The 20,476-nt window shown below is 45.4% G+C and overlaps 1 protein-coding gene across 1 annotated transcript; it reads right to left on the reverse strand.

The window, feature by feature from the left end:
* Positions 1-1,468: 1,468 nt before the first annotated feature.
* Positions 1,469-15,564, reverse strand: GRAP (GRB2 related adaptor protein). The gene is made up of 5 exons (XM_070760250.1): positions 15,487-15,564; positions 14,497-14,594; positions 13,772-13,894; positions 3,816-3,984; positions 1,469-2,548 (listed from the first exon to the last, which is right to left on the reverse strand). Exons 1-5 carry the CDS (start codon positions 15,562-15,564, stop codon positions 2,333-2,335), a joined length of 684 nt encoding a protein of 227 aa, XP_070616351.1. The 3' UTR covers positions 1,469-2,332.
* Positions 15,565-20,476: the final 4,912 nt, after the last annotated feature.

Consider the following 20,476-nt stretch of genomic DNA (forward strand, 5'->3'; position numbering starts at 1 on the left):
TGCCTACACAATTCTTGCCACAATATGTGATAGATAATATTTTATCTTTTTGGGGTATATTTTCTTTATAATTCCGAGCAAGAATAATTCCAGGGTGAATTCCATATTGATTCCGGTCGTTTCCTGTAGCCAACTATGAAGTTTTCTCCAATGTTTCCTTGTTCCAGGACATGTCCACCATGCATGAAAAAAGATGCTTTGCTCTTTTTTACATTTCCAGCAGGCCTGATTGCAATTTGGATTAGTGTGTAATTTGTATAGTCTGGAGGACAGAAGGGAAAGGGGGGACACGATGGAAACATTTAAATAGGTGAAAGGGTTAAATAAGGTTCAGGAGGGAAGTGTTTTTAATAGGAAAGTGAACACAAGAACAAGGGGGCACAATCAGAGGTCAGTTGGGGGAAAGATCAGAAGCAATGGGAGAAAATATTATTTGACTGAAAGAGGAGTAGATGCTTGGAACAAACTTCCAGCAGACGTGGTTGGTAAATCCACAAGAACTGAATTTAAACACTCCTGGGATAAACACAGATCCATCCTAAGATAAAATACATGAAATAAACATAGATCTATCCTAAGATAAAATACAGTAAAAGGGCAGACTAGATGGACCAGGAGGTCTTTTTCTGCTGTCAATCTTCTAGATTTCTATTTTAGCCAATCTTTTCAGGGCCAGATGCCACTGATAAAACATTTTATACTGATTTTCTTTATAGGCGGCTGACTAAGTTACTTTTATATTTCGATTCCAAATTTGCTTCCAGTCGGGCAGGGTTATATTATGGCCAATATATATATGTATAAAATTCAATTAAAATTATTAGGGGAAAACCCCCCAGTAAATCACTTTTGGAAACTTGTGTCTCTGGCGGAGAAGAGCAGCGTTTACCTCCCTCCCCTCCGTCTCCTTGGAGTGCCCCCCCCCCCGGGTGGTTTCAGGGCCACTTAGCGGATGTCTCCCGGCCCCTTCCCACCCCATGGAAAACGGCTCCCAGCCCTACACAGTCCCGATAAATTTTGGAGGAAGCAACTTTGCAGGGAGCTGAGCAAAGACCCAAAGTAGGGCAGGTCTCATAAAGATTAGGAGGGCAGCGAGAGGTCAAGGAGGGGACCAGTGGACTTCCTGACCTGCTGGGCGGTTATCAGCCGCCTTCATTCCTTTGCACTTGGCAGCTGACCCAAAGGACTGTGGGGCAGAAAACACCCAGGGAAAAAGCCTTTAGGAAGAGAAAGAAAGCAACAGGAGGGGGAATTCCCCATCTGCTTCCGGAGTCCGTGGGCTCAAGGGTGGGATCGCTTTTGAGGATCTCCTCCAAGGTATGAGGATAACAAAACTCGGCAAGACACCCAGAACACCAGAACATTTCTCTTCCTCTTCCTCTTCCTCTTCCTCTTCCTATTCTTATTCTTATTCTTATTATTATTATTATTATTATTATTATCATCATCATCATTATTATTATTATTATTATCATTTTTAAAATAATCTTTATTAAGTTTCTACATATAAAAATAGAAAGAAAAGAAAGAGATTTGAACAAACAAAATATACATTAATTATTATTAATTGGATTTATATGTTGCCCCTCTCCGAGGACTCAGGGCAGCTTACAACATATATAAAAACAATACTATAAACATCTAATCCAATTAATTTAACCCATTAATCTAAAACCCAATAGCATTAAAAAATAAGTCGTTCCCGTTCACACAACAAACATACATTGCCTTTCGTCGGCCAGGCAGCTGGGGTCTAATGGCCCTGAATCTCTTGTGAAAGGCGAGGAAGGTGGACGCAGTACGGATGTCCAGGGGGAGCTGATTCCAGAGGGCCGGGCCCCCCACAGAGAAGGCTCTTCCCCTTGACCCCACTAGATGACATTGTCTGGTTGACCTAGAGAGGCCCCACGGAGGCTTCTCCCTGCCTTTTCCGGCCCTGTTTCCTCCCAGGAGATTCCCAGAGAGGCCCCACGGAGGCTTCTCCCTGCGTTTTCCGTTTACTGTTTCGGAGGCTCGGGTTTGTAAGTGGAAAATGGTTCTTGAAAAGAGGCAACAAAGTTCGTAAGTAGAGGCGTTCTTAGGTAGAGGTGCCACTGTAATTAGAAATATCCAGACGTTTGTTCTTGGGCTCCAGGTGATTGATGGGGGATCAGCCTGCCAAGTATTTCAACCTGCAATGAGCCCCAGAGCTTCAGCTTCTGCACGGCTGTCCGAGTGTGCAAACGGGGCTCTCTGAAGGTCCGTGAAAATGGAAGGTTTTGCCCGTTTCTGGTTGAGGGCGAGTGGAAGCATCGGTTGACTTTGCGCCAAAGTCCCAGGTGAGACCGTGTGATCACTTCCGGCAGCCGAGGAAGCCAGGCACCTCACAGGGCAGGGGGAAGACATAGTTCCGAGGGAAAAGGCCCATCTTCACCCCCAGCTGCCCTTTCCACCAGTGGGGGTCAGAGCAGTCCAGAATCATGAGGACGTCCCCTCTGCGGAAGCCCAGCTGCGAGGGGTCCTCGGCCAAGAAGTCGAACTGGGCTTGGACGAATGTTGGCTTCTTGGGCTGCGGGGAAAAGAGGTGGACATAGCATTTAGCCATGGCATTTAGACTTATCGACTGGTTCCCAGGGCTTTACAGCTGTCTCTAACGGGTTTGCAGGGTCAGGGAAGGAAGGAAGGAACGAAGGAAGGAAGGAAGGAAGGAAGGAAGGAAAAGGAGGAAGGAAAATAGCCATAGCATTTAGACTTATATACTGCTTCCCAGGGCTTTACAGCTGTCTCTAAAGCAGTGTTTTTCAACCAGTGTGCCGCGGCACACTAGTGTGCCGTGAGACATGGTCAGGTGTGCCGCGAAGCTCAGAGAGAGAAAGAAAGCAAGAGAGAAAGAAAGCAAGAGAGAGAGAAAGAGAACAAGAGAGAGAGAAAGCAAGAGAAAGAGGGAGGGAAGGAGAGAGAGAGAAAGACATAGAGGGAGGTAGGGAGGGAGAGAGAAAGAGCAAAAAAGAGGAAGGAAGAGAAAGAAAGGGATGGAGAAAGAAGGGAGAGAAAGAGGGAGGGAGAGAGAAATAGAGCGAAAGGGAGGAAGAGAGAGAGATAATTTTATTGTCCAAACTTTTTTTAGCCCCCACCCTCCTCCCGCTCAATGTGCCCTAGGGTTTCGTAAATGTAAAAAATGTGCCGCGGCTCAAAAAAGGTTGAAAATCACTGCTCTAAAGGGTTTACAGGGTCAAGGAAGGAAGGAAGGAAGGAAGGAAGGAAGGAAGGAAAAGGAAGAAGGAAAATAGCCATAGCATTTAGACTTATATACCACTTCACAGTGTTTGCCAGCCCTCTCTAAGCAGTTTACAGAGTCAGGGAAGGAAGGAAGAAAGGAAGAAGGAAGGAAGGAAGGAAGGAAAAGGAGGAAGGAAAATAACCATAGCATTGAGACTTATAGCCAGCCCTATCTAAACACTTTACAGAGTCAGGGTAGGAAGGTATGAAGGAAGGAAGGAAGATAGGAAGGAAGGAAGATAGGAAGGAAGGAAGAAGGAAGGAAGGAAGGAAGGAAGGAAAAGGGGGATGGATAATAGCAATAGCATTAGATACTTATATACCTCTTCACAGTGCTTTACAGCCCTCTCTAAGCACTTCATAGAGAGTAAGCATGTTGCCCCCAACAATCTGGGCCCTCATTTTACCGACCTTGGAAGGATGGAAGGCTGAGACAACACTTTATTAAGGGATGCAATTCCAAGTAGCCCTTGCTATATCAATCCCTAGTTTAGCGACTACTCACAGTTAACAACAGGACGGAGAAAAAATCCAGGGGCCGCTGGGTGGTCCCTTACCTCCTGGGCTTCTCCATGATCTCTCAGGAAGACCTCCCTCTTCTTATCGATGGTGGTGGTCCGGTAGAAGTCCACCAGTTCATTGATGGAGTTGAACTTCTCCTCCCAGAGTTGGTACCTGCCCCTTTTCTCCCGGAGGACTCTGAAATGCAGCACCTGGTCTCCATAGCTAGGAGGAGAAGCAGAGGGTGAGGTTTTGGGGGGTGAGAAGAAGAGGAGACTGGGGGTCTTGGAGCACAGCTGGGCATCTGGGTGATGGGTTGGGTTTCTTCTACGGAGCAGGGGTTGACTTGATGGCCTTAATGGCCCTCCAGGTTGACGGTTCTAGGAAATAATCTCATGGACCATCGTGGAGGAAGAAGTAGGAGGACCTTACTTATCAGGGGTCTACCACATAGACTGGATAACAACAAAGTGTCCCATGTCCATGAGATTGGACAACCCTTTGGCTGAAGTGGTAAAGGGTCTCCTGCTTGACCAGAGGCTTGGGACCAGAAGATCCAACTCTGTTATTCTGTCTTGCTAAGCAAGTTAAGATTCCTGCATCTATTCCGCACCTATTATTATCACTATATTTAAAGTCTGTTTGCCACAGGATGGACACAACTTGGCACATTCAGTTTTGGTCACCACGATGCCAAAAGTATGTTGAGACTCTAGAAAGAGTGCAGAGAACAACGACAAAGATGATGAGGGGACTGGAGGCTAAAACCTATGAAGAACGGTTGCAGGAACTGGGTTTATGGCTAGTTGAATGAAAAGAAGGACCAGGGGAGACAGGATAACAGCCTTCCAATATCTCAGGGGTTGCCCCAAAGAAGAGGGAGTCAGGCTATTCTCCAAAGCACCTGAGGGTAGAACAAGAAGCAATGGGTGGAAACTAAAGAAGGAGAGAAGCAAATTAGAACTAAGGAGAAATTTCCTGACAGTCAGAACAGTTGATCAGTGGAACAGAACTTGCCACCAGAAGTTGTGAATGCTCCAACACTGGAGGTTTTTAAGCAGATGTTGCATAACCATCTGTTTGAAGTAGTGTAGGGTTTCCTGCCTAAGCAGGGGGTTGGACTGGAAGACCTCCAAGGTCCCTTTCAACTTTGTTGTTGTTGTTGTTGTTGTTGTTGTTGTTGTTGTTGTTGTTGTTATTATTATTATTATTATTATTATTATTATTATTATTATTATTGTGCTTCGGCCTCCCGGTGGGAATCCTGGTCAATCTCTCCCATCTGGGGTTCCTGGCCTTCTTGTCTTGAGGACTAGAGGCTCCATTTAAACCAAGAAAAGGAAGGAACAAGAGTGATTTGCCTGCAGGCTGACTTCTGTGGTTCCCGCTAATCCCTCCGGACTCGACTCACAAGAAGCACAAAGCCTTGTGTGTGCAAGAACCTGCTTGCCAACCTTCGCCCGTTCTCAGTAGGAGACATGAGGTGGACAGCCAGGCGGGGTGGATAACACTTGCTGTTGTGTGAGATATAACTGCAAAACGCCTCGTTTCCAGCTGGGTAACTAACTGCTGTGTTTGGTTTTCTTGGGGCAAAATAACCATTGACTGTCGCAGACCGAAAAAACCCTCCACAGATGGTGGAAAACTGGTGCCTTTGATGATGGTCTCCTACCTTGCAAGGGTTAAACCCAGAATTTTCCAAGGGTGGCACTTTAAGAGGGGTGGACTCAGTGGGGGGATTAATTTTTTTTTTACTACCAGTTCTGTGGGCGGGACTTGATGGGCTTGGAAGATGAGGGATACTGCAAAATCCTGCATTCTGTTTTGGTCGCCACGATGCAAAAAGGATGTTGAGGTTCTAGAAAGAGTGCAGAGAAGAGCGACAAAGAGGATGAGGGGACTGGAGGCTAAAACATAGGAAGAACGGTTGCAGGAACTGGGCATGGCTGGTTTCATGAAAAGAAGGACCAGGGGAGACACGATAGCAGTCTTCTAACATCTCAGGGGTTGCCACAAAGAAGAAGGAGTCAAGCTATTCTCCAAAGCACCTGAGGGCAGAACAAGAAGCAATGGGTGGAAACTAAACAAGGAGAGATGCAACTTAGAACTAAGGAGAAATTTCCTGACAGTCATAACAGTTGATCAGTGGAACAGAAGTGGCCTCCAGAAGTTGTGAATGCTCCAACACTGGAAGTTTTAAAGAAGATGTTGGATAACCCTCTGTCTGAAGTAGTGTAGGGTTTCCTGCCTAAGCAGAGGGTTGGACTAGAAGACCTCCAAGGTCCCTTCCAACTCTGTTGTTGTTGTTGTTGTTGTTGTTGTTGTTGTTGTTGTTGTTATTAAATCTTCATTTACACCCCATTCTGGGGCCAGTCAGAGGTAGTATTTACTGGTTCTCCGAACTACTCAAAATTTCCGCTATGGGTTCTCCAGAACTGGTCAGAACCTGCTGGATCCCATCTCTGGGTGGACTTCAATTCCCAGGATCCCACACCAAGCCATACTGGCTGGGGATTCCTGGGAGTTGAGGTCCACCCCTCTTAAAGTTGCCACCTTTGGAAAATACTGAGCTCAATTGTCAGAGGTCAGAAACTCTTTGCAGCTTTACCATTCTCAGCGAAGTCCCAAATCGCCTTCCAGCCTCCGAAATAAATGTTTATTCGGCTATTTAGCTGCCTGGCTATACTGTCCCCCTGCTTGCCAGCTGCTTCTCTTTCAAAGTCCCCTCCTTTGCAACTGCACCACTTGGGTTAAGCCCTAATTATGCCCTGCTCTCATTTGCTCTGCCTTGTAAGCTTTTGGCTGCTGAAACAGGAGAGACACAAAGCTGGTATAAACACACAGAGGCGACGGGAAATAGCTTGGCTTTCACAGCTCCTGTGTCAAGTGACAACTTGCATCCGGGCAAACTCGCCCGATTAAACATCCCAGGGAGTCTGAACGGTGCTTTGATTTAGGCAATGCGCCAGGGAGCACATTTGTTGGCTTTGGGTGCCCAGGTCTGAAGTGCCCACCTTCCAGGGGGGAGAAAGAAAGGAACCATCTGGAGACGGGGCAGCAGGCGTTGCAGATGCAATGGTTCACAACAACAACAAGAACAACAGAGTGGAAAGGGACCTTGGAGGTCTTCTAGTCCAGTCCCCTGCTGAGGCAGGAAACCCTACGCTACTTCAGACAGATGGTTATCCAACATCTGCTTAAAAACTTCCAGTGCTGGAGCATTCACAACTTCTGGTGGCAAGCTGTTCCACTGGTTAATTGTTCTACAAAACTTTCGCCAGACCAATCCTTGAATATAGATCATCTGTCTGGAACCCACACCACATTTCGGACATAAACACTCTAGAAAATGTCCAGAGATACTTTACAAGAAGAGCCCTCCTCCAATTCCCTATGCAACTAGACTTACAATCCTAAATTTGGAAACTTAGAACTACGTCACCTTAAACACGACCTAAGCAGAGCCCATAAAATCATCTGCTACAACGTCCTTCCTGTCAACGACAACTTCAGCTTCAACCACAACAACACACGAGCACACAACAGATACAAACTTAAAGTAAACCCCTCTAAACTCGATTGCAGGAAATACAACTTTAGTAACCGAGTCGTTGATGCATGGAACTCACTACCAGACTCTGTAGTATCATCACCAAGCCCCCAAAACTTTACCCTGCTTAGACTCTCCCCTGTTGACCTCTCCCGACTCCTAAGAGGTCAGTAAGGGGCGGGCATACCCACCCAAGGTGACTCTGCCAGGTTGGCCATCGAATTGAGGGCACGAAGGAAGCACCTTTTCATTGCTGTCTCTGGAAACGCAACTCCCTTGTTGATTCTAGGACGAATCATCCCGTCCTCTTCCAGAAGCTCAGCTCCGTTTGCTTCCCCTCCCTCTGAAGAGGACACACAAGGGCAGGAGAGACACCTGGGCCTCTCACCTGTGGCAGTTGGGAAACACACCTAGGAGCTATTCAATCCCTTGGAAACAGGCTCAAGAAGGGGGACCCCTTCCAGTTGACAGCCTCTGTTTCCGAACACCTGGAGAGGCTTGCTAGATGCCTCCCACGAAATGACACTGCACATCTGGCTCAGCTGGATATCTCGGTTTGCAAACCACCGTGCCGGTTCGTCAGTAAGCGAAGCCAGATTTGCTTAACAAATACATCATCCCCTGGACAACCCCAGTGATCTAAATAATGGCAAAAAAACATTGTAAAATTGAACACGGTTCATTTAATCCCACTTGCCTTGTTTAGCAGTGGAAATTCTGGCTCCCAACTACGGTCATAAGGGAAGGAGCACTTGAATTTAGGTCAGGGGTCGGTAAACTTGGCCACCTTAAGACTTGTATACAATTTTACAAAGCCTGGGAGAAATGGCTCCCTTGGTTAGACCAAAAAGAGACTCCAAAAATTAGATTGAACTGCAAAAGAACTTACTATCTAAACATCTATTCTACAACCTCATCAAAAATAAAGATCTAACAGTAGGATAGAAATTTCTATTTATGATGTTGAAACCATAAACAAGGGATTCACAAGGGGATAAAACTTCAGTTTTATTTATTTATTTATTTATTTATTTATTTATTTATTTATTTATTAGATTAAAACAATATAAAAAGACAATGTAAACAAATATAATATTAAAAATAATCTTAAAAACCCCAATTTAAAGAACCACTCATACATACAAGCATCCCATGTATAAATTCTATAAGCCTAGGGGGAAGGGAAATTTCAATTCCCCCATGCCTGACGACAGAGGTGGGTTTTAAGAAGCTTGCGAAAGGCAAGGAGGGTGGGGGCAACTCTGATATCTGGGGGGAGCTGGTTCCAGACGGTCAAGGCCGCCACAGAGAAGGCTCTTCTCCTGGGTCCCGCCAAATGACATTGCTTAGTTGACGGGACCCAGAGAAGGCCAACTCTGTGGGACCTAACTGGTCGCTGGGATTCGTGCGGCAGAAGGTGGTCCCGGAGATATTCTGGTCCAGTGCCATGAAGGGCTTTATAGGTCATGACCAACACTTTGAATTGTGACCGGAAACTGATCGGCAACCAATGCAGACTGCGGAGTGTTGGTGTGACATGGGCATATCTTGGAAAGCCCATGATTGCTCTCGCAGCTGCATTCTGCACGATCTGAAGTTTCCGAACACTGTTCAAAGGTAGCCCCATGTAGAGAGCATTACAGTAGTCGAAGAAATCAAAAAATTCTTCCTGTACAAATCAAGGACCATAAAAATACCAGTGATTAACAGAAATGTAATAAGTCTATAAAGGCTGTGAGACTTGATAGTCAACAAAGAGGTTGACTTGTCTCTATTGTATGTATGTTCCTTCTCTTTTTCTTTCTTCTTCTCTTTCCTCTTCTCTTCTTTAACTCTTCTTCTTTAGTTTATTAATGTCTTTTTAATTTATTTTATTCCTTTTTATTTTATTAATGTGTTGTACTGTTCTCTCCTTTTTATTCAATTAATTATTATTATGATGGAAAAATTATGCATTTGTTTTTATATTCCTCGTGCTCAAATTTCTCCTTTGTGATTTGTACATGTACACACATATATTGTGGTGGTGTTCTTTGTTCAATAAAGAAACTCCCCCCCCCCCCCAAAAAAAAGGCTGGTGGGCTTCATCTCCCAGCAAAGCAAAGCTGGCTGGGGAATTCTGGGAGTTGAAGTCCACAAGTCTTAAATTTGCCAACATTGGAGGCCCCTGATTTAAATTGGAGCCCCCCCCCCCCCCCGTTAGCCCCATGGAAGACTTAAAGCAACATGGAAATCCTGCAGGTGTCCGAGTGGCAACATGGGCTGCAGACGCCTCTGAGAATTGCGCTCGCGGAAAGTAGAACCACACCCTGGTAAATAAAGGAGAGGTCAGTCCTGCCATGTTTAACGGGTAGCTTTGGGGCTTGTTGCTACAAGTTTCTAGTCCCTTTGAACAAGGCAAAAAGAAAGGAGAGAAAAAAAATGCCCGGATTTGACTTTGAATACAAAATGGGTCGAGATGGGGGAAAGATGCCAGCCACATTTTCCCCGCAGGGTTTCTCTCCCTAATGGGTTGCCCTTGGCACAGAACGCTTGCTGGGTGGTTGGCATGCCAGGCTTTGCACATCAGTCTGAACATGAACCGAAATTCTGTCCTCTCGCCACCCTCCCTCCCTCCCTCCCTCCCTCCCGGGCATCTCCTTCAGCAAAGGAATTGTTGCTTATAATGCTTATTGAAGAGAAGGATTTAGGAGTAGTGATTTCTGACAGTCTCAAAATGGGTGAACTGTGCGGTCAGGCGGTAGGGAAAGCAAGTAGGATGGTTGGCTGCATAGCTAGAGGTATCACAAGCAGGAAGAGGGAGATTATGACCCCGCTATATAGAGCGCTGGTGAGACCCCATTTGGAATACTGTGTTCAGTTCTGGAGACCTCGCCTACAAAAAGATATTGACAAAATTGAAGGGGTCCAAAGACGGGCTACAAGAATGGTGGAAGATCTTAAACATAAAACATATCAGGAAAGACTTCATGAACTCCATCTGTATAGTCTGGAGGAGAGAAGGGAAAGGGGGGACATGATCGAAACATTTAAATATGTTAAAGGCTTAAATAAGGTTCAGGAGGGAAATGTTTTTAATAGGAAAGTGAACACAAGAACAAGGGGACACAATCTGAAGTTAGTTGGGGAAAGATCAAAGGCAACATGAGAAAATATTATTTTACTGAAAGAGGAGTAGATGCTTGGAACAAACTTCCAGCAGATGTGATTGGTCAATCCACAGGAACTTAATTGAAACATGCCTGGGATAAACATAGATCCATCCTAAGATAAAATACAGAAAATAGTATAAGGGCAGACTAGATGGATCATGAGGTCTTTTTCTGCCGTCAGTCTTCTATGTTTCTATAATCTTGGTTTGTGCCAAGATGGCCATGGCAGGTGTGGGAGGGTCCAAGAAGGGGCTGGGACACCCCCCGCCCAAAAAAAGTGCAGGGATGTGGGGAGTGGCCTTCCCCAACTTGTCACCCACAGAGGGTTTGCAAAACAACGGGATGGGAGCAGCAAAGAGATGGAAGGAGGGTGCTGATGGATGACCTCAAGCAGCTTAGAGCGGCATTCCTAACCTTGGTGACTTTAAAGATGGGTGGACTTCAACTCCCAGCAGTCCACAGCCATTTAAGATAGGTGGACTTCAACTCCCAGAAATCCCTAGCTAGGTGACCCACTGCAACAATATCGCCAAAAAGGCTTCTAGAGTTGTTAACCTGATCCTGCGAAGCTTCTGCTCCGGCAATCTCACGACTACTCACCAGAGCCTACAAAACTTTTGCCAGACCAATCCTTGAATACAGTTCATCTGTCTGGAACCCATAGCACATCTCGGACATCAACAGCCTAAAAAATGTCCAACGATACTTCACCAGAAGAGCCCTTCACTCCTCCACTCAAAACAGAATACCCTACGAAAGTAGACTTACAATCCTAGGTCTAGAAAGCTTAGAACTACAACGCCTAAAACACGATCTACGTATTGCCCACAAAATCATATGCTGCAACATCCTGCCTGTCAATGACTACTTCAGCTTCAACCGCAACAACACAAGAGCACGCAACAGATTCAAACTTAATATTAATCGCTCCAAGCTTGACTGTAAAAAATATGACTTTAGCAATCGAGTTGTCGAAGCGTGGAACTCATTACCGGACTCAGTAGTGTCAACCCCTAACCCCCAACATTTCTCCCTTAGACTATCCATGATTGAGCTCTCCAGGTTCCTAAGAGGTCAGTAAGGGGTGTACATAAGTGCACTAGCCTGCCTTTCGTCCCCTGTCCAATTGTCTCTCCTTATCTCATGTATCATATATCTTTTCTTCCTTTCATATATCTTCTCCTCTACTTTTATATCTTTTCTTTATATATAATTACCTCATGTCTATCCTCTTCAATATGTATTGTGTATTGGACAAAATAAATAAATAAATAAATAAATAAATAAAATACTGAACCACAGCAATACACAAGCACACATTAGATTAAAACTCAATGTAAACCGCTTGAAACTCGCCTGCAGAAAATACGACTCCTGCAACAGAGTGACCAATGCCTGGAACTCCCTACCTGACTCTTGTTGTTTCTTCCCCAAACCCCCAAATCTTTAACCTTAGATTGTCTACTGTTGACCTCTCCCCGTTTCTAAGAGATCTGCAAAGGGCGTGCATAAGCGCACCAGTGTGCCTGTGCTCCTGCTGTCCTCTTTTATCCTTACTTTTTACTTATGTTATTTTTATAAAAACTACTATTATGATTCTTGACAAATGTCTCTTTTTGTGTTATGTCCACTGAGAGCATCTGCTCCAAAGACAATTTCCTTGGGTGTCCAGTCACACTTGGCCAAGAAAGAATTCTATTCTATTATCCTGTATATGTTTGACACATAAAAAAATAAAATAAAATAAAATAAATAAATTTAAGATGGGTGGACTTCAACTCCCAGAAGTCCCCAGCCATTTAAGGCAGCTGGATGACCAGCAGTGATGGGCTCCCAGGGGGTCAGGTACGCAGAACCGATAGAAAAGGTTTGACATTTTGTTCCCTCTCCCCTTCTGGGCTCTGGGTATGTTTTTCCTATTGCAATAAATGAGGTTGAAGTGTATAATTTTATAACAGCTGTGATTATGTGTGTGTGTACATATACAGACACTTTATATAATAGATAACGTATATAATATGTATGTGCACATATGGCATATATACATAGAATTAAAGAGTATATTTTGGATCTTCAATAATAGTAAATAGATAGATGGATAAGCCATGCCTACAGTGTGGTAGTAAAATTTTTTGCAGCTCTTCACTGACGACCAGTATAAGTAAAAGTATCTGCTGTTGAATAGCCAATTAAAATCACTGCAGAAGTGGAAAGGTGCTTTATAACTAGGAATCCTCAGTTATTTATTTTAATTGCCCGCTCATTTCCCAAAGCTGGGAAATTGGCTCCTTCCAAGGGCCCTGGGCATTTTTTTCCTTGGAAAAGCAGCTCAGGCTGTTTGCCGGTGTGCCGAGAACGCCCTCTGGTGCTCTGAGCTGCAGCCGACGGCAACAGTTGTGCAAAGCAGGAGTGTAACCCTTGGGGTTCTGTTGATGGGCCTTTTGGGGTCATTTGGGGCCTTCCCAGCAGAGGGACCCCCCCACTCGCCTCCCCATAACATAGAAACATAGAAGGTAATTGACAGCAGAAAAAGACCCCCTGGTCCCTCTAGTCTGCCCTTATACTATTTCCTGTATTTTATCTTAGGAGGGATCTATGTTTATCCAGGCATGTTTACATTCACTTACTATGTATTCTTCCTTCCTTCCTTCTTTCTTTTTTCCCCTCCCTCCCTTCTCTTTCTTTCTTTCTTTCTTTCTTTCCGTCCTTCCTTCTTTCCTTCCTCCCTTCCTTATTCATAGAAACATAGAAGAGTGACAGCAGAAAAAGACCTCCTGGTCCACCTAGTCTGCCCTTATACTATTTCCTGTATTTTATCTGTATTTATCTCAGGCATGTTTAAATTCAGTCACTGTGGATTGACCAACCACGTCTGCTGGGAGTTTGTTCCAAGCATCTACTACTGTTTCGGTCAAATAATATTTTCTCACGTTGCTTCTGATTTTCCCCCCAACTAACCTCAGATTGTACCCCCTTGTCCTTGGGTTCACTTTCCTATTAAAAACACTTCCCTCCTGAAACTTATTTAACCCTTTAACCTATTTAAAAGTTAAAAGTTTAAAATCGTGCCCCCCTTTCCGTTCTGTCCTCCAGACTCTACAGATGGAGTTCATGAAGTCTTTCCTGATACGTTTTATGCTGAAGACCTCCCACCATTTTTGTAGCCCGTCTTTGGACCTCTTCAATTTGATCCATCTCTTTTTGTAGGTGAGGTCTCCAGAACTGGGCACAGTATTATTCCCAATGGGGTCTCACACCAGCGCTCTCTACAGCGGGATCATAGTCTCCCTCTTAATAACGAAGCACTTACTTCACAGAGATGGAGAAATCCCCTGGGCTGCTTTCGCTCTGCCGGATGAGAAAGGCTCCCCGGAACCGTTGTTTGAGGAGGGTCTTTTCAGCCCCCTGCCTGGAGATTTTGCCACAATACCACCTGGAGGGGCAGAGAATGGAGGGGGGGAATTAGGGACGAGAAGCAGCAGGTCGAAGTTCCCAACTTATGAAAGGCGACAGCCCCCAGGGCTGCAAATAAAGTTTCAGTTCCGCTTGCAAGCTCCAGAGTGTGTGGGCGCACGTGAAGGCAGCCAACTCTGGCCTGTCACTCTTGGTTTATTTTTGACTCTGCGAGAACGAGAGTGGAAGGCTTTGCTATGAGAACGAGAACTCAACTCTCTTTATTACGGGATCTGCCACCTTTGAAATGGGTTGGAAACAGAATTGGTGCCGAACTCTGTGCAAAAGTCACTCAGGGTCAGGATTCCCAGGACCCTTCCCCAGGGACAACTACGGAGAGGGGCGGCATACAAATCCAATCAATCAATCAATCAATCAATCCAATTAATAAGTAAATAAATAAGTAAATAAATAAGTAAATAAATAAATAAATAAGTAAAATAAGTAAATAAATAAGTAAATAAGTAAATAAATAAGTAAATAAATAAGTAAATAAATAAGTAAATAAATAAGTAAATAAGTAAATAAGTAAGTAAGTAAATAAATAAATGAACAAATAAATAATAAAATAAACAAACTCACGGATGAGGTTTCATTCTGATGTAGTTTTTGGGGACGAATCCTTCCAGGCCAAAAAGCTCCGCTTTGAACCAGTTCTGGTCCTCTTCCATGTTCAGAATCTGTGGACCCGAAAGGAGGAATAAGCAGACACCGGACTGGAGCCCTTGGGAGTGAGGGGGCTGCGGAGGGAAGGGGGGCTGCAGTTGAGGGGTGCGGAAGACCCTCCCTAGTCCTAACCTTCCTAAAGTAGACCCCCTCTCTAGGCATGGAGGGAGCCCAGCCAGGGGAGCATTTAAAGTTCAAGGACACATTCGTTTCCCGAAGCTCAGAGGCCCAAGGATGCAGTCCAAAGGGCTCCGAGGCAGATTTTTTGGAAACACAGAATGCGCTGCACAAAAACAGGAGTGTTAGTAATGCTTTGCTCAGTTTGGGAATTTAAGCAACATAGATCAGAACTATATCTACTTTCTCTCTCTCCGTCCGTCTGCCTGTCTGTCTCTCTCTCTCTGTTTCTCTATCCATCCATCTATCCATCTATCTATCATCTTATCTATCTTTCCATCTATCTATCCATCCATCCATCCATCCATCTAATATATCATCTATCTATCTATCTATCTATCTATCTATCTATCTATCTATCTATCTATCTATCATCTATCTATCTATCTATCTATCTATCTATCTATCTTCTATCTATTCTATCATCTATCTTTCTGCTCCTATCTATCTACCACTCTCTCTTATCTATCTATCTATCTACCTACCAACCTACCTACCTACCTATATATCTATCTATTCCTATATTTACTCACCTATCACCTTTCCATCTCTCTCTCTCTCTCTCATCTGTCGGTCAACTCCCTTCCATACTCTCATCCCTGAACCTGCTTCAAAGGGCCAGTTTTGTTCAGCTGTCCAACTGGATCTGATTTCTGGGCATCTCAGAACAAAGGCAGCCGGGGTTTGACCTGCCTGCAGCCTCGAACCCTCTGTCCCCCCCTGAGTTACCTTCAGTGTGTCTCCCTTCTTAAAGGCCAGTTCATCCTTCTCGGCCGCCTGGAAGTTATACAAGGCCAGGGCTTCCATGTTGGGGCCGGTCCTTCTCTGGCCCCCAAGGGAGACCCCCAAGGCCCCACTTCCTCCAGCCCAGGTGGCCGAGCTTGGTTGTCGGGAAAAAAGACCGGTCAAAAAAGCCAGCCGGAGGTTCCTGTGGAGAAGCTCCAGGCCACGTTGCCTTCTGTCTCCCCTCTACGGCAGCACCCCAAAGTTTTGCTTCCCGCCATGGGCCGGGGGGCAGTTTGGGGCCAGAAAAAGAAAAGGGGAAAAAAATCTGTGCGTAGAAATGAGACAGGAAATGTATTTGACTGTGTTGGCTGGAGGGGAGGGCAAGTAAGGGAGGGAGGAAGGACCGGCACCTGCAGAGGGCAAGCGCCCAGAGGGGAATTCCTCCTCTCCTCCCAGGGGGCCCCAGTGCAAGGCTTCCTGCCCCCCTGCACCGCTCGCACCCAGCCCCCAAAGAGCAAAAACAACTTTTCTTCTTTTCGCCCCTGGCCAAAGCCACCAAGCCAAGCGAGCCTCTTTCCCCTCGGCTGGCTCCTGTTGCTTTTCTATGGGAGGCAAAAAAACACACATACACCATCATTTGTTACCAACCACGTCTGCTGGGAGTTTGTTCCAAGCATCTACCCCTCTTTCAGTAGAATAATATTTTCTCACGTTGCTTCTGAACTTTCCACCAACTCGCCTCAGATTGTGCCCCCTTGTTCTTGGGTTCACTTTCCTATTAAAAATAAATGGGTGATTTTGTATAGTGGATGCAAAAGTTGAACCCGGGAGATTTCCGCTCTGATTTTTTTAGAGTCCTGCTCCAAAACCAGTTCCTCCCACTGTCTTTGCCATCTTCTGCCGCACGAATCCCAGCGACCGGTTAGGTCCCACAGAGTCGGCCTTCTCCGGGTCCCGTCGACTAAACAATGTCGTCTGGCGGGACCCAGGGGAAGAGCCTTCTCTGTGGTGGCTCCGACCCTCTGGAACCAGCTCCCCCCAGAGATTAGGATTGCCCCCACCCTCCTTGCCTTTCATAAACTCCTTAAAACCCACCTCTGCCGTCAGGCATGGGGGAATTGAAACATCTCCCCCTTGCCCATGTTGTTTTGGTGTATGATTGATTGTGTGCTTGTTTTTTATATATATTGGGATTGCTTTTATGAATTTTTTAACCTAAAACTGTAATTAGATTGGTAAATATTAGATTTGTCACTATGTACTGTTTTTGCCATTGTTGTGAGCCGCCCCGAGTCTGCGGAGAGGGGCGGCATATAAATCCAATAAATCTAATCTAATCTAATCTTTTCCAGTGGATCTGCAGGGGAGATTATTGCACCCTCTGGTCAGGAGGCTGGCGGTCAGTGGGCCTGCGCCCTACCCCTGCCAGTTGCCCAAACAAATAAAAAAGCCAATACAATCCTAAATTGCTTTAAGAGAGGGACACAATCTAGGACTAGGGAGACACTAATACCACTCTGTAAAGCCTTAGTTAGACCACAGAGTAACTGTGTTCAGGTTTGGTCACCACACTACAAAAGAGGCATTGAAACTCTAGAGAAAGTGCAGAAGAGAGCAACCAGAATAATAAGGGGGCTGGAACTTAAAACATATGAAAAGAGAAGTTACAGGAACTGGGCATGGCTAATCTAGCGAAGAGAAGGACCAGGGGAGACATGAGAGCAGTCTTCCAATACCTAAGGGGCTACCCCAGAGAGGAGGGGGTCAGGCACCAGAAGGCCAGACCAGGAGCAACAGATGGAAGCTGACCAAAGGGAGATTCAACCTGGAAATAAGGAGGAATTTTTCTGACAGCGAGAGCGATCCATCACCCTGGGGGGGGGGGAGTCACTAACCCCCTTCGCAACTTGGGCGTCCCTCCTCAACCCACAGCTCACATTAGAGAAACATCTTTCAGCTGTGGCGAGGGGGGCGTTTGCCCAGGTTTGCCTGGTGTACCAGTTGCGGCCCTATTTGGACCGGGGGTCACTGCTCACAGTCACTCATGTCCTCATCACCTCGAGGGTCGACTACTGCAATGCTCTCTACATGGGGCTACCTTTGGAAAGTGTTCGGAAACTTCAGATCGTGCAGAATGCAGCTGCGAGAGCAATCATGGGCTTCCCTAAATATGCCCATGTCACACCAACACTCCGCAGTCTGCATTGGTTGCCGATCAGTTTTCCGGTCACAATTCAAAGTGTTGGTTATGACCTTTAAAGCCCTTCATGGCACCGGACCAGAATATCTCCGGGACCGCCTTCTGCCGCACGAATCCCAGCGACCAGTTAGGTCCCACAGAATTGGCCTTCTCCGGGTCCTGTCAACTAAACAATGTCGTTTGGTGGGACCCAGGGGAAGAGCCTTCTCTGTGGCGGCCTTGACCGTCTGGAACCAGCTCCCCCCAGATATCAGAGTTGCCCCCACCCTCCTTGCCTTTCGTAAGCTCCTTAAAACCCACCTCTGTCCGTCAGGCATGGGGGAACTGAGATATTCCCTCCCCCCTAGGCTTATAAAATTTATGCATGGTACGCTAGTATGTATGATTGGTTTTAAATTGGGTTTTTTTAAATTAACTTAAATATTAGATTTGTTTTACATTGTATTGTTATTGCTGTGAGCCGCCCCGAGTCTGCAGAGAGGGGCGGCATACAAATCTGATTAATAAATAAATAATAAATAAATAAAGATCAACCAGTGGAAGGGAGGTTTTGAATGCTCCAACACTCAACACTTGAAGAGGAGATTGGACTGCCATTTGTCTGGGGTGGTGTAGGGTCTCCTCGTTGACCAGCGGACTGGACTATATGACCTGCAAGGTCCCTCCCAACTCTAATAACAAATAAATAAAAATCCTTCTAAAATGCCTCATTTGGCCACAAGGTGGCGAGAGGGCCTTGGACAATCTCCTGCCTACCAAGAGGCTTGAAGATCAATCAACCAGAACAGAGCCAGAAGGGACCTTAGAGGTCTTCTAGCCCAACCCTCTGCTCTGGAGGAGATCCTACGCCACTGATAGCGAACCTTTTTTGCTCAGGTGCCGAAGAGCCTGTGTGAGTGCTATTGTACATGCATGAGTGCCCACACCCATAATACAATGCCTGGGGAGGGGGAAACAGCCTCCACCTCCAAGGTCTTCGCATATTCGGGTTTCTTCCACTGTAAGTTTCAGAGATTTCTGGCGACGTTTCGAGGAGGCCCCTAGCACAAGGACAAAAGCCCCAGCCTGAAGATGACGAGTGGGACCTCGTCGAAATGTCGCCAGAAATCTGTGAAAGTTACACAGGAAGAAACCCGAATATGCCAAGACCTTCATACCTGTATCTGTGAAAATCTACAAAAACAAATATATATATTCTCTTCTCTTCTGTTCTCTTCTATTCTAAGTGGACAGTTTGATTTACTTGGAGTTACATTCTATTGTTTAAGCGCTGTGAGCCGCTCCGAGTCTTTGGAGAGGGGCGGCATACAAATCTAATTAATAATAATAATAATAATAATAATAATAATAATAATAATAATAATAATAATAATAATACCGTAATAATAATAATAGTAATATCCACTGGAACTTGTGCCGGAACTACCATTTACCAGTGGCAAAGAACTGGTGGGATCATAAGCCTGAAAAAGTGGTCGAAAACGAGCAAGCAAAACTACTGTGGGACTTCCGACTTCAGACTGACCGAATTCTGAAGCATAACACACCAGACATCCTGATTGTGGAGAAAAAGAAAGTATGGATCATCGACATCGCAATCCCAGGGGACAGCAGAATTGAGGAGAAGCAGCTAGAGAAATTAGTGAAATACGAAGATCTAAAAATCGAGCTGCAACGACTCTGGTATAAGCCCGTGAAAGTGGTCCCAGTGGTCCTTGGCACGCTGGGCACAGTACCAAAGGATCTCAGCGGACACTTGAAAACCATTGGAATTGACAAAATCTCCATCTGTCAATTGCAAAAGGCCGCTTTACTGGGATCGGCAAACATAATTTGCTGCTACATCATGCAGTCCTAGGTGCTTGGGAAGTGCCCGACTAGTGATGAAATATGAAGTCCAGCATAGTGATCTCGTTTGCTGTGTTGTATTGACATAATAATAATAATAATAATAATAATAATAATAATAATAAATTTCCCTTTATGTTTTTTGAGCAGTACAGTATATTTAAAAATAAGCCAAGCTCCCCAGGGTTTGTCTTCTCTTCAAAGGGAGCCGGTGGTCTTTGCACCCTGAGCTTCCAAAATTAAACATCTACTGCAGAAGAGAAGCCTTCCCTCCTCGTCCTCGTCCTCCTCCATTAACTACTGGTTCCTCCAGGTGTTGGGAGGAAGAGGCAGCAGCTGGGCATTTTCATCAAACAGCAGAAGAAGGCAGCAGGGTGCCAATTAGAATAAATTATTACATGCCTGTCTTGCTTGGCATATACATACCCAACCCAACCCTCTCTCTTTCTCTCTTCGTGTGTGTGTGTGTGTGTTTGTGTGTCTGTGTGTGTTCTCAGCAAGCCACCCAACGTCTGTCCAGGCAAAAGCGTCATTTTTTCCTGGGAACACAGGCGGCCTTCTGAAGATTTCCCCCTCCTCATCCTATGACACGTACAGGAAGTCCTTAGAAACCCATCATTTATTATTATTATTATTATTTTGGCTTCTCCGTTGGCATAGCTGTGTGTTGGGTCCGATTGCGCCAGCAGCTGCTCTAAAAAAGGGAACTTCCTTGGGAACAGGGCAACAACGAGCACGTGAAAAATTAGACTCTGGTTTGCAAATGAACATTTCTTTATGTTTATTTTGTCTCTAACCTGGGCCTCGCTTCTGCCGTGCTCTGTTTTCTATCCTGATTGTGCAGTTCTGACCCAACCCTTTGTTCTTCTATTGATCTCTTTAATGACTCTGAAAGCTGGGGGAGGGGGCTGCACGTGGGTCTCTGCGAGTGTTTTCCAGCCAGGC

The sequence above is a fragment of the Erythrolamprus reginae genome, chromosome 9 (genome assembly GCF_031021105.1).
Source record: "Erythrolamprus reginae isolate rEryReg1 chromosome 9, rEryReg1.hap1, whole genome shotgun sequence".
Lineage (NCBI taxonomy): Eukaryota > Metazoa > Chordata > Lepidosauria > Squamata > Dipsadidae > Erythrolamprus > Erythrolamprus reginae.